The sequence below is a fragment of the Corapipo altera genome, unplaced genomic scaffold (assembly GCF_003945725.1).
Source record: "Corapipo altera isolate COAL_440 unplaced genomic scaffold, ASM394572v1 2b, whole genome shotgun sequence".
NCBI classification, from domain to species: Eukaryota; Metazoa; Chordata; class Aves; order Passeriformes; family Pipridae; genus Corapipo; species Corapipo altera.
This window is the reverse complement of record NW_020884874.1, coordinates 13,403,920-13,418,602: the sequence shown is the minus strand read 5'-3', so window position 1 is coordinate 13,418,602 and position 14,683 is coordinate 13,403,920. Positions and strand designations below refer to the sequence as shown.

Below are 14,683 nucleotides of genomic sequence, written 5' to 3'. Positions count from 1 at the left end.
ATTTTAAGCATCAATAGACACTAGATCCAGATGTTCAAAAACTGTATATCAGACCGTTAAAGAAGTACCTAATGGAGTCTGGTGGTTTTTGGAGCCCATGGAGGAGGTGATTTATTTTTATTCTCCGCAGCTGTCAGACTTCAATGCGTACAGTGAAGCATGATCTTCCCACAGGCAGTTTTGCTGGCCTTTGCTTATTCTCTGCTGCTCTCCAGAGGCAGATGAGATTGTTTCCTCTTCATCTTGGTTCTCTCTGGCATTTTGTTCTCCACCTGGGTCTTGGCTCCTCCTGCTCCCTGTGCAGCTGTTCCCATTCACTGTGGTGTCCACTCACTTCAGTGCTTCCCCGGGAGCCATCACCACTCTGACTTAATCATGAGCAGACACATTTCACCACAGAGGATACTTAGTGGGCGTTCATGTACTATGACTTGGACGTGGAGCAGATAGAAGTCTCTTGCCTCCCCTGTGTCCTCCACTGCTGACTGATCCTTCTGGGAGTTGGGAACCTGTCCTGGCATAGGCTGTAGCACAGGTCGGTATTGGAAATCCTGTACTTCTTGCATCTTCTGCTCAATTTCTGGTTTTACATTAACGGTGCTCTTCAGTCTCTGTTGCTGTTCTGACCAGTTTCAAGAGAAATTGCCTGTCAGATGGTCACCTCGATGAGATCAGCCCACTGGATAGCATCCCGTGATTGTTGAACATTTTAAACTTTTGTCTGCAAGTACCTTAAGGAAAAGCAGGACAGCTTTAGAGGTGCTGGGTAGGTTTCTTTATAGAGGTAAAAGGCAAAACTGCTGGGAAGAAGGTAACTTTTGTTTTTGAAAAATGTAAGCACAAACAGTGCAACTGATGTACCAAGGTAGTGTTGGGTATCTGAAACAACTGTTAATTTTCAAGAACCACAAAACTATTATTATTGTTCCTGTCTTCCTAAAATTGACCTGTTAACAAATGAACTTCAGGGAGAAAAGCAGAGATCTTGTTTCAAATTAGTATCTTTCTGGAGCTCTGCTGGTAGTTTCTCAAAAAATGAAGAGTTAGCCATAGTAATCTGACTTTTCTACTCTTCTTTCTAGACAGATGATGATGTGCACGTGCCTCCAATACAAATAGATACATCTCCTGCATTGCCAGCACTGAAGTGGCCAGGAGATGAGCATAATATTAGTGCTGACACTGCATATGACTAGGCAAATAGACAAAATTAATGTTCTCAAACTGAAAGCTCTTGAGGCTATACCTCTTCATTATATCACCTGTTACAGTAAAAAACATTTGTGTTTTGTGTGACATTACAGCATAGAAATTGTTTTATTCCCTGTCGTACCACAAAATTGAGTAACCACTTTTGTTAGTCTTCCTATTGCGGTTGCTGATGGTACTAATTCATGTCTACCTTGTCCTGCTAAGCCAGCATCCCTAGAAATCACCTCACCAGGTGACAGCTGATATTAGTCAGTCTTCAGAGAAGGCAGCTCAGTTGAGCAGGAAATTGCCAGCTGAGCAGTGGTTAGGCAAGGGCAGTAGTTACACATTCATTGTCACTGCTGAAAAACCAACCAGCTGTTAGAATTTACCTAACAATCCACCTTTCAAAGAGGAATAAAACAGATATCAAAAACTACCACAGAGGCTAGGTAGCTGATTTTCAGTTTCTTTTTCAGCTGTCTCCAGCTGTCAGAATGATGAGTGAGAGGTGATTAAACAGATTATAATCATTTTCCTGTCTCAGAAAAGGGATACAGTGGACAAGTCAGAGCTCCAGCAGGAGTCTGGGTGCCTTGGGTGATGCTGGGACCACTTAGGCTTGCAAAAAGTTAGTTGCCATTTACTGGCAGTTGGACAGGAAGGTGTTTCACACTTGCTGCTGGGGCTAGAAATACACAACTACTGTGCTAGTCCTGTCATGGGTTCCCCCATTTGACCCTGCCCTGACAGCTCCTGCATGAGACTGGGGTGGAAGAGTTGAGTGCCAGTGGTGTGCACAAACATGGGATTTCAGTTCCTGTCTTTCTTCTGTCAAACAAGAGTATGGATGGTTTGCCAGGTATGGTGAAAACAAAAACATATTAAATATCTTTGAAGGGTTAACAAATAAATCAGTGGTTTCAGTGTTTGTGAAGACAGGCCCTTACACCAAGATCCCATATGTTATACTCTTGAGGGTGGGGGTGAAGGAGGTAAATTTAAAAAAAAAAAATCTTTTGAGCATGTAATGTATCAAATATAGTAGTCAAAACTTTAGCAAGCATTACCTGTGTGCTCCGTGGTTGAGGTTTTTTTTTCTTTTGCTTTAAAAGCATGAGCCTCTAATTAAAAAATTTCTTTCTTCATCACAGTTTCTTAATAAATTAAATCACACACCATAATTTATTAGCATTGTTAGTCAGCTGCAGTACTAAAAGCAGAAAGATGTAGCCCAGGAGTGTGAAGGGAATCTCTTCTAAAAAGTATTAGCAGAAGATCATCCTTTAGCTTCCCCAGTGAAGTCTATGATATTGGATTTTGTAAGTTGTTAGGGAAGAATGTGTGTCTAATGATCAGTGTTGATTTCTGGGAAAAGAAGAAGCTGCTCTTTTTTTTTTTTTTTTTTTGGTGACACATTGATAAATGGTTCTATTCAGGGCAAACAAAAAAATCATTCTTATGAAAGCATTTTCAGATGTGGCAATCCTAAATAATTTATGAAACAGTTATTCTATGAAAATGGCCTCTGAGAATCATGCTTTTGGCTGCAATTTGACTCCTTGAGCTCAGGGATCACAGTATCACAGAATCACAAAATGGGTCAGGTTCAAAGGAACCACAGTGGGTCATCTGGTCCAACCTCCCTGTTCAAGTAGGGTCACCCTAGAGCACTCCTAGAGTATGCCACTATCGTATCCATGAAATATTTTTTCCCCATTCTTTGCTTATTTTTATGTTGAGATGTGTGTCACGAAGTATACTTAGAACATATTAATTTTTTGGTTTTGAGTTTACTCCTTTGCCTAGGAAATGCTGAAAGCAATTAAGTTTTATTTAGCGTTTTGATATATTTTCTGCCATCTGTGGTTCTGTACCAACTTAATTTTTAAATATATTTTGCTTAAAATGACAAATAGATACTGAGTATGTAAATGAAAACCTGACGGTTTACTGACCTCTCTTCATCTGTTCTAAGGAGACTGAGTTGACTTAATTAAATTAAAATATTATGAAAGACTAGTAGAGGCAGAAAAGAAATAGACTGAAGACTGGCAATGTATAGACTGAAGGCTTTTGCATTAGAAATGCTGTGACTGGGTATTGGGTAGTTATACTGAGTTTTTGTAAAAGGAATACATAGGAATAATGAGCAATTCTGCCAGAGTGGAACAGACCTTAAAATCATTTAGTTCCAACTGCCCTACCATGGGCAGGGACATCTCCCATTAGAATGACAAAGAAAATAATAAATTGACATGTATTACTTATGTGAGAGAAATTTTGGACATAATGCATTGTGTTAACTTATTTATTTTACTAATTCTCAATATGTGGCACAGGCTGTATGACTTTGCTTGACTAGGTATAGAAGATTCATGGACCTTGAGATATCCTTTTCATGGCACACTACTGCAGAAAGGTTTTCTGTATTTGTTTTTGCAGTTTAACCTGCTAAAACTTATCTTGCAGTATTTTATAAAAATGTCATGCAAATGTGACCAGTACCAAAAAAATCACTGAAGATAAATTATGAGCTAGGAAAAACCTTCTTTTTTATAATTAAAGAATTAAAAATATAATATTACAGAGTTTTTTATCTCCAGTTCTTCTTTTTGTTATATATATAAGCCTGTAGAGAGTTAAAAAATTCATCTTGTACCTGTGGAACTAATTGAAATTTTGAGATTTGGGCACCTGGCAAGGGGTAACTGTAGAAGATTGGTCTCCCTGGGTTTACTCTGTAACGGGAAAGACTCCATCTTCAGCTTAATCTCCTCTGTGAGGTGATTTAATTCTGTTATCTCCATGTGCTGATTATCACGGGAGTCCCAAAGAGATTAATTTCTGTGAGTTACCCTTGCTGGAGTTACTTGTGCTCTTGCATTTCTCCACCTTCTTTCATGGTCAGGCCTGCAGCTGGCACACAGTGTCTGTCTGCTGAATTACAGTTTGGTATTTGAGTTGTGCAGCCAAATCACATGTGGTCATAATTTTAAGACTAAAACATGGAAAAGTGATCATATTATGCTTTCAAAATTGTCTGAGGACCACAGGCTTCCTTTGAGGAAAGAAGAGGGGGATGATGTTGTTTTTCCACAGAAAACCTGATAATTCTACTTTATTTCTGTTTTCAAGGCATGTATGCTTGGGGATTGAGACTTGAGACTCAAGAAGCATGAAGTGCATCCTGGGAGAGGGCAGAAGTATAAAAATAGCTGCAGGAAAGTTTTTGTGTCCTTTGCATCACTCTCTGCTTATTTCTTGACCTCCTTTTCAGAAGGTCCCTCTCCCTCCTGCGTCTGAGTGATGGCTGGTGGTGAGGACTGAGGCAGGTGAGCCAGGATCTGCAGACTGGGCTGGGTAGCACTCCACTCCTGCGGGTCGCTGTTAAAACAGGATTAAGCCCAACCAATTCCAGTCATAATTTGTATTCTCTGGGCAGATTCCCGTTATCCCCTCAGCACTGCAGGCACAACCTGTGTGCTCCACTTCGAGTGCCAGCTCTGGTGAATTTCAATGGATCCTTCGCAGCACCATCTTCTCATTTCGCTCTTGCAGTGTTCTGTATTTTCACCCACCATCATAATTGGGGTAGTTCCATAAAAAAACCCCAGCCTTAGTAAAGTCCAAAGGGGCTATTGGGAGTTATTTTCATATTTAATCCTAAAACCTTTCACAGCAGTGGCACTTGGACACTTCACATTGTTACTGCTGTCTCTTTTATTCTGGCCTTTCACTTTTTTCACTGGCTGCAGGAGGATACTGACTATTCGGTTGTACTTATGTATTTTGCATTAAATATTGAAATTCTGACTTCTTGCTCTGCCTCCAGCTTGTGGAGTTGTCCTAGCATCCTCCAGGAAAGGTTGGGGTATAATAAACAAGCTGTCTGTAGAGACAAACAGTTCTTCTCATTGGTGACAAGAATTTTGATAAGTGTTTTGACCCTTTGAAGTATTTCTGTGGTTTCCCTGAGGATTTGCTTTCCCTTTCAGTTGAAATTCAGCTGCTGCTTTATATATATTGGGGATGTGCTATAATTTTTAAAAAATCTTTTCAATATTGTTGTGCCTCTGAATTTCAATAATTTTAAAAAAGCAACCTTTGAATATTTATGTTTCCTCTATGGTTCCCTCTCTTGGTACACTCTGTACGTTTTAGAAGAGATACTGATCTCATACATTCTGTTCTTAGGTGCAGAAGGACCAACAGCTGTCTACTGGAAAAATACTGAGTTGGGTTAGCAGCAACCCGGGTCAGTCAGGCTCATTTCCTGAGAATTACAAACACTGGTTTTCAGGTTCTGTGGCACTCAGTGTTCAGAAACAAAATTTATAAAATAAATGAGAAATGTTATAAACCAGTGATGATCCTACTTTAATACGCTTCTCTGATCTAGATCCTCACTTCAAACTTCACTTACTTACATAATACTAATTATAATCAGTCCTAAAGCACTATGAATATGTTACTGAAAATTTTTATGTGTTTTAAGCAGTATAAAAAGTATGATTTAAGCCACAGTGATTTGAGATACATTAAAATAGTGCCCTGTAAACTGAACTTATTTTAGTAGTGGTCTGGATCTTCAAAGAAGTTTGAGTAGTGTGTCTCCTTCCTTCCTTCCTGAAGTGTAGGAGTTTTGTTTCTGACTCTGGTGTTAGTATATGACTGACACTTAGTATAGGTTCTAGTCAGTATCAACACAGTAGAATTGAAAAATGCAGTGGCAAAGTAAATTACAAAAGGAAAGCAAGATATAGGAATGCAGCTAATAGAAAGGGTATCGTACCTAGCCCCCTTTGTTGTCCTCCATCTCTTTCTGAAAAGTGTGTTTGTCAGCTTACAAGACATTTAGGACATTATACGATTTTGGAAGAATAACTGAGTGAAAATAAGATGCAAAAAAGTTTTCAGTGCTTTACAGATTTTGCTTTGATTGGGAGGAGTAATCTACACATAAGTTTGTGCATCTCAGAGTCATAAGCCACCTTTAGAAAAATCCCCCAAATACCCTGATCATTTTTTGGGTTCAGATTGCTGCTGTAATTTCTTGACCTGAGTAATGGGTGCCCTTGGAAGAAAAACTGTAGGAACTTGCAGTGTTACATAGGTTTCCTAAAACTTGGGACTAGAAACAAAACCTTTCACCAGAGCCTCAGGCTTGCATCTCAAAACTTCAGGAAGATAGTGCATAACTTCATAACTGAAGAGTAACAAGATACCCAGCATTGATTTTATGGCTGAAGAGTAAATAGGTACCTAGCATTGACTTCTTTAATTTTACTTTTTTAAATTCTGTTCTGTTTAAAAGTATACAGTATTTAGGATTATTTTTGAGAGGAAGAAGGGGTTGTGGAGTGGTGAATAAAGAGCACTCAAGAGACTGTTAAACAAAAGTGCAAGTCTACTTTCCCGGTCAAAAATGTCTTGCATTCTATATGTTGAAAGCTGTGTTGAGTATCTCCTGGGCTCCAGTCTCTTCAGGAGCTGGCTATCTTCATAGTGCACACTGGACTATCATCTTAAAATAAGGATGGAGTTAAATGGAATCAGAAGCAATACTGTGGCTGTTCCAGTTAGCGTGAGGGAATATGGAAAACTCACCTGTTCCCTTACTCCCAAAGATTGAAGATGATTGAAGATTGATCAGAGGGCTGGAGCACCCCTCCTATGGAGACAGGCTGAGAGAGTTGGGGCTGTTCAACCTGGAGAAGAGAAGGCTCAGGGGAGACCTTACAGCAGCCTTCCAGTACTTAAAGGGTGCCTGCAAGAGAGCCTTGTAAAAAGAGACTTTTTACAAGGACGTATAGCGATAGGACAAAGGGAAATGGATTTAAACTGAAAGAGGATAGGTTCAGAGTAGATACTAAGAAGAAATTCTTTACTGTAAGTGTGGGGAGGCACTGGAACTGATTACCCAGAGAAGCTGTGGATGCCCCATCCCTGGAAGTGGTCGAGGCCAGGTTAGATGTGGCTCTGAGCAACCTGGTCTACTGGGAGGTGTCCCTGCCCATGGCAGAGGGTTTGGAAGTAGGTGATCTTTAAGGTGCCCTCCAACCCAAACCATTCTATGATGTGAGAGAATACCAGACATCCATAGCAGAGGGTTGTATGAAAAATGGTTGAGGGACTGCAGTGCAATTCTTTGGTTCTACCACTTATTGAACTGAGCTTGTCAGTTTTGACAGAGCTCTCATTTGAGACTAAACCAACAGACAGCCTCATTATTTTTCAGATTTGCCAGAAATACATTCATGCCTTTTTTTTTTTAAGCAGCTGCCCTAACTGAAAAAAATGAAACTACATTAAATAGAACAAAAATGCAACATAGATGTTTATTTCTACTTTCTTTTTTTTTTTGTATTAAGAGTAAAGAATGCAAATTTGTAATTTTCAAGCCATCTTAAAACAAGAAGAAGCTTCCAGTCATGGTAAAACACATTGCTGCATGCAGAAAAGCTCTTGACAGCCATGCTTGGAAATTTTTCTGATTAACAAAACACACTACATCAAAATATTCTGACAGGTTGTTTTGATATCAGCAGACATTGGGGTGAAGTGCAAGTAGGGACTGTTAACATTTTCTGTCACTTTTGGTTGATGCTTTACTGTAGGAACAGCTCAATGTGTCCACTTTGAGATTTACTAAGGAACTTAATAGAAAAAACAAGAGGGCTTTTTCCAGATGTACCATAACACAGTAACTTTTCAAAATCCTGAAATATTTCAATTTTGGTTTTTCCCCCCTGGTGAGCTTTATTTAACGGTAGTATCTTATATCAGCTCTTACAATCTGGGTGTTTTGGAAACAAGCTAAAATGTTTTCCTCTAGAAGTCAGCAGTTAGAACTTGAGAACTTGGGTGTGTCTCAGATATGATGCCTATTCTTGGGTGAATAACCAGTCTGTAGCTGTAACTTCTTCAGACTATAGAGAAGAGATTTCCATATATGTTGTCTGCTGTACTCACCTTGATCCTATTTTCTGTCATATCTGATGGTTTTATGTTACCATTCAGAAAAATTCTAAGCCACAGTAGATTGAAGTGCAGACAGCTTGTAAACCAGATGGGGTTTTCTCTTCACTTTCTATTTTAATCCAATGTAAAAAACACTCTAATCTTTGTAAGATAGCTCTTAAAATGAGATATTTAGGTCCCATAAAACTTGTTTTCTGTTTCGGTCACACAAATACCATATCAAAATTGCATTGTGTGCATCTTTGCAGTACCCTGATTTCATTGTGTCATTGATTTTTGTCTGCAGCTATGAAGATTAGAAACATTTTTATCCTTTGGATTTTTGAGCAATCATTTGCATTCTAGGACTTCAGTGTGCCCCAGCCTCCTGCACCTTTATGGTGAGCCAGGGGAGCCTCATCTGATCTCTTTCCTTTGTGCTCTCCATTTGTAGCCTTTTCTCTGCTTTTAAAGTTTAATGCCTTGGTGTTATTTTGCGTGTCTGGCAAAAATCTCAAAATAATGTGTTAATATAGCTAGTTGGGAAATTAATTTAATGGAGTCTTAATTTCCTTGTATTGGATAAACTTCAGCTATAGATGACCTTTTGAAAAAAGAGATTTTAATATAACTGAGGACTTCCATCTTGATGAACTGAAGATGAGGTTTCTTGGTTTTTTTGCTTTACTTTGTGGGTTTTTTTCATAATATGAGTCACATTTTAATGGAGAAGAATACCCTGTTTTCATGGTTGTGCAACTGCTAATTGATGACTGTTGTGGTTGTTTATGTGTAAAAGTAAAATTAAAATTTTATTTATATATGTATATGTGTTTAATGCTGTTTACAACTTGCAAATAAGGAAGGCATTCCAGTATCTAGTAAGTGTATTTATATCTAACATTCATGCTAATAATATACCACCTAGATACTCAAGAAAGTTGGCTAATTTTTCTTTAATTTCAGAGTTTTTTTCTGAATATTGCTGCTGGAAATTTCAAGGCGAAAAAGAAAACCATCTTTTTGTAATGAAACTTTAGTAGATTTTTGTCCCGAGTCTCAACCAGCATTAGTTTCTGGTGGGGATTTAGCAATAAATGTGCTTTTCTCTACTCTCAGCACAAATCCTGAGATTAACTTTGCTGTGAAGTATCTTTAGGTCTTAATGAAAACTGAAGTTACTCATCCTGGTAAGAGAGCCCAGAGAGACAATGCCTCCATATCCTACCCTATTAAATTCTCATGTATTAAGAAGGATATACTTCTTGCGGTACTTTTAACTTAAAGCCTATCCTGTATATATGCATTATTTTAAATTAATAAACAATTGTACTGTGGAAATAGGAGTTAGAATTGGAGAACGTTGTGCTAAATACAGGGGAAAACAGGTGAGGTATGAGAACATTTTCTCATAGTGTTTTTTAATGTCTTTAAACGTGATATCATGCAATGAAACAGTTACAGTGAGAAGTGTAATGGAGCTATTCATGAGCTAAAAGATTGGGTTGTTGCAAGAAGCAATTTTAGTAGCCTAAGCAGAACTGGACTGAGGTAATTTAAGGCCCTTTGGTGAAGTCATGGAAGGCTGCTGAAGCATGGCTCCTTACCTATATATTAAATACATTTTAAATTATTTGTCTTCTCATGATAACAGCATAGCTACTGCCTGTTTTATTTTATTAGCATTGCCTTATAGATGCTTTGTGGTTATTTTCTGTCTTTCTCTTCCCCCCATCTTAGTGGAATCGGTCGAAATTGGCCATGGGCCTCTGGCGGAAGCAGCATTTTGGCAGAATTTGGGACTTTGCATCTGGAGTTTGTGCATTTGAGCCACCTGTCTGGAAACCCTGTCTTTGCTGAAAAGGTTAGACTTCTCAGTCAAAATCATGTTGTAAAAATCACATATTGGGAGACTAATATCAGTGGGGAGAGATTTGGATTTTCCTCAGTTGTAAGCATTTGTCGCATTTTCCCAAATCACACTAGCATGTTTTTGTATTAAAAAGTCAAAAATCCCTTCCAAAATCATTCTGATGCGTATTCTTGTATATGGCCTCATAAAACACATAATTTCTGTTTATGTTCTAAATTACTATCACATTAAACAATCAGACTGTAGACCTTTCTTTAGTTCTTCAGCTGAATGAGGTGTAAACAAATACTGACATTATATTGGGGATAATAACTGATATCTAGAGAAAGCAAAGCACCATGGTCATTTCAACAAGTTTATTCTTCAAAATGCTGTATAATACCACTGCTGTCAGCAAGGTCATATAGCACTTCCATTGCACTGACCTATAAGAAATACACTTTGAACTTTGTTTTGTCAAATAACTAATTCTTCCAAAATTTGGCAACATTTTATCATACTTTTTATTTACATGAGCCATGGAAAGCAACTCCTCCTGCCCTTAATTCCCACCTAAACAATTTTGCTTTGCTTTTGGGTGTATAAATAGCCAGCAAATCCTGTTCTTTATAATACACTGATTCATTTATCTTCTTTTTTTTTTTTGTAATTTAAACTTACACTTGCTTTGGTTTTGTATTCTTACTGCAGCTGCCACATGTTAGCTAAAACTGATATTATCAATTTAATAATCTAGCTAATAACAAGACTCCAAATATTTAGCAGTAGGTCTAAAAGCAGCGGTCAAATCTAAAATTATTACTGGATAAGGACTGAATGGCTTTGCTGCAATACTGTTGTCAGCATTGGAATAAATTTTGTGAAGCAAATTCCTAGAAATTTTCATGTATTTAGGGGAGAATTTAAAGAAAATTTCTCTTAAAGAAATCTAATCTGGAGGGGATATATGGGAAGGGGGTGGCAGCACTGAGGAAAAGCCAGAAAGAAATGTATTACATAAGTTAATTATCTTTTTGACATTTATGGTAATTTAATGTAAAACATCTGTACTACTAAGAGACAATGAAAGTGTGTATCTTAAAATCCTAGTCTATGGTTCTCTTACAGAGTGGCATCATGCTCTAGCTGCAAGATGCTGGAAATCTGTTTATGTAATCTACTCTTAAAACCCTTTAGAGATTGTGATTCCAAAGCCCTCCAAGACAAACCATTCCAGCACTGGTACACGTGACAAAGAAGAGAAAATACTGGAATAAGCTTTGCATGGAAGTATTCATAGAAGAACTCATTAATTGAGGTCTAGGACACATTGCAACCTGCATTTGGGCAATGCATTTGGGCAGGAAGCAGTTTATGTACCACAACAGAAATCCTTCTGTGTCTTGGTATAAGCTAATTTATTTTCTTTTTCAGTAGCTAATTCAATGGATCTCTAGACATTCAGGGTGTTTTAATGAAGCTGTCAGTACCTTTTTGTTACGATTTCTGGCCTGCGGTGCTCAGGATCCTCATTCTCCCAAGTTGCTACATTTGCTTTTTCTGTGAATCTTAAAAGTATAACTCATTTCATGTGCTCTGCAATGGATTGTGCTGCTGGATGACTCCAGCTGCAGAGCATCTGGACTGCAATTGTTTCCCAGGGCATCTCATTTGTAGCAAGCTCCTTAACAGTGCCAGCAAACTGCTCAGGGCTGCCTGTGTTCCTGCTGGGCAAGTTGTATGAAACTCAGTTCCACCAGTGCTCTCCTTTCCAGGCAAAACTGCTTTAGAGTTCACTTCCACATCTGAACTAGGTGATAGGTTTAATATTTAATACCATTTCTGATTTAGGTATATGAGGAATATAATGCTGCCATAGGTTAACTTAGTTAAGGCAAATATTCTCAGTGAATTTCGGTATCCTGTGGAGGAGTGAGATAGTCTGTATGGCAAGCCCCGAACTTTGGAGCTTGCTTCTGTTGTTGTGTTGTTTCCTTGTTGACACTCACCACACAAACTCCAGAGGTTTTGAGGGGCTTGTTTGCACAATGATATCAGCTTTGAGAGTCCTTTTTAATAGTAATACAATTGCATTGAGGTATTTGGGTATATGTGTTGAATAAGACCGGGGGTTTTATTTTCAGGCATATTGTACCAACACTGTTTTATTTTATGTGGGGGGAAAATGGGTCAGTGTTCAATATTTTGTACCCTTCCAATAGGTAATGAATATTCGAAAAGTTCTAAATCGACTGGATAAACCAGAGGGACTTTACCCCAACTATCTGAATCCCAGCAGTGGCCAATGGGGCCAGCGTAAGTAGCTCAAGTCTGGTACTGTGACCTGTCTGTCAGTGTGCTACCTGCAGTCATTAAATTCTTTCAGTCACTGTTACATGTTTTTTGTATATATATATGGAGAACTTTTACAACATATGGAAACTCACATTATATTTGAGATTCTATAAAATGTAAAAAATGCTACAAATATAAAACTAATAATTCTACTTGCTGTATTTTAATGTACATTTTTTGATCTTTCAATATGGCTTGTGCAAGCAGGGAAATGTCTGAATATGTATGATTTTGGAAAGGAATTGGTAAACTACCTAAGTCTCTTATTCAAAAATTTAAAGTGCTCTCTGAAGTAGCTGTTTAAAAAATATTATCAGCTCCTCTGAATCAAATTCCGTATTTTTGGACCCAGTGGTGTGGGTCCACTGAAGAAAAAAAAGCAATAAGACAAGTCTTCCCAGTTAGTACCAGCTGTGATTTCTGTTGATGTTTAATGCAAACAACTTGTTTGAGGAAGCAAACTAAACAGAACTGTGGCATGGCATTAATCCCCTTGCAACTGTTGCTGAAGATACCAAAATTAGAAGGCAAAGATGTACTTCACAAGAAGCAATGGATCCCCTACCCTCTCCCTACCAGGCAGAGGGAGCGAACCTTAGAGATGGAGGGGAGTGGAAACAAGTTTCTGCTCAAGGTAGCAGGCAAATTTCCTCTCCTGACATACCTCACTTCCCCAGGTGCCCTCATACAATAGCTATGAGGCCCTGAAATCTGAGGACCAGGGAAATAAGAATGTGGATAAAGGCCCATCTGGGTTGGAGGGGTTGCCTAGGGCAGGGCAGCTTACCACTGCATCATGACCTCCTCAATTCAGAAAAAAAAAATAAAGTAGTAATCATTGGTGACTCCCTTTTGAAAGAATTGGAAAGCCCAATATGCTGACTGAACACAACCTATAGAGAAATGTGTTGCCTCCTTGGGGCCCAGGTAAGGGACATCACCAAGAAACTTTCCAACCTGGTATGGCCCACTGATTATTACCTGCTACTGCTTTTCCAGGTAGGCAGTGGCAAAGTTCCCAGCAAGAAGGCTGCAGACAATCAAGAAGGGACCTCAGGGCCTTGCAACAACTGATCAAGGGATCTGGAGCACAAGTTATATTCTCTTCTGTCCTACCAGATGCAGGGAATGATGGGCCAAGAAACAGGAAAATTATCCAGGTGAAAACCTGGCTTTGAGACTGGTGTTACCAGTTGAATTTTGGGGGTTTTGATCATGGATCATATGACACCAAACCTTCTGGTAACAAATGGGACCCACTTGTCTCAAAGGGGGAAAAGGATCTTAGCTCAGGAGTTACCAGGGCTTGTTGAGAGATCTTTAAACTGATTTGAAGGGGAAAGGGGAATAGCCAGGTTCAAGAAAGATAAAGTGTGGGAAGGGAAGAACTATAGCAACCACCCAAGTAGCAGAACGAGGTTTAAGAGGGGATACCTCCAGCAAGTACAAGCAACCAAAGGTGTCACCATAAGACAGGACTATGGGGCATCCCTTTGCACCCCTACTGGGATATTGATACAATCAAATACTTACTGTAAAGTGCCTGCACGCCAGTGTATGCAGTATAGGGAACAGGAGGAACTGGAGATCTGTGTACAGTCATAGGACTTTGACCTCACTGTGATTACAGAGACGTGGTGGGATAGTGTCCATGACTGGAATGCTGTTGTGAAGGGCTACACACTGTTTAGGAAAGACAGATCAGGAAGGCATGGTAGTGGAGTTGCCCTCTATGTGAGGCAACACTTGGAACGTACCAAGCTCTGTTCTGGCGTGGATGACAAGTGAGTCAAGAGCTTAGGGTTAGGATAAAAGGGCAGACAAGTAAGGATGACACTGTTGTGGATGTTTGCTAATGTGACCTGATCAGGAGGAGGAAGTGGATGAGGCTTTCTACAGGCACCTTGAAGCACCTTCAACGTCACAGGCACTGGTTCTTTGGGGGGGCTTTTAACCACTCTGACGTCTGCTGGAGAAGCAACACAGCAAAGCACAAACAATCCAGGAGGCTCCTGAAGAGCACTGATGACAACTTCCTGACCCAGATAGTGGAGGATCCGACAAGGAATGGTGTGCTGGGTGACCTCATACTGAGAAATAGGGAAGGCCTTGTTAGATGTGAAGGTTGGGGGCAGCCTTGGCTGTAGTGACCATGAGACTGTGGAGTTCAGAATCAGGTGAGGAGGAAACAGGAGGGCAGGAAGTAAGATTGTAACCATGGATTTCAGGAGAACTAACTTTGGCCTCTTTAGGGATCTTCTTTGAAAAATTCCATGGGAACAGGTCCTTCAAGGAAGAGAGGTCCAAGAGACCTGGTTGGTA

General features: G+C 39.3%; 1 protein-coding gene across 3 annotated transcripts in view; it reads left to right on the top strand.

Moving 5' to 3' along the window:
• The window catches only part of MAN1A1 (mannosidase alpha class 1A member 1), a 148,380-nt gene that overhangs the window by 106,404 nt on the left and 27,293 nt on the right, over positions 1 to 14,683 (top strand). For all 3 annotated transcript variants that reach the window (XM_027634313.1, XM_027634311.1, XM_027634312.1), the window contains 2 exons: positions 9,895 to 10,018; positions 12,229 to 12,322. In XM_027634313.1, coding sequence (XP_027490114.1) covers positions 9,895 to 10,018; positions 12,229 to 12,322 — 218 coding nt within the window. The remainder of the gene's footprint in view (positions 1 to 9,894; positions 10,019 to 12,228; positions 12,323 to 14,683) is intronic.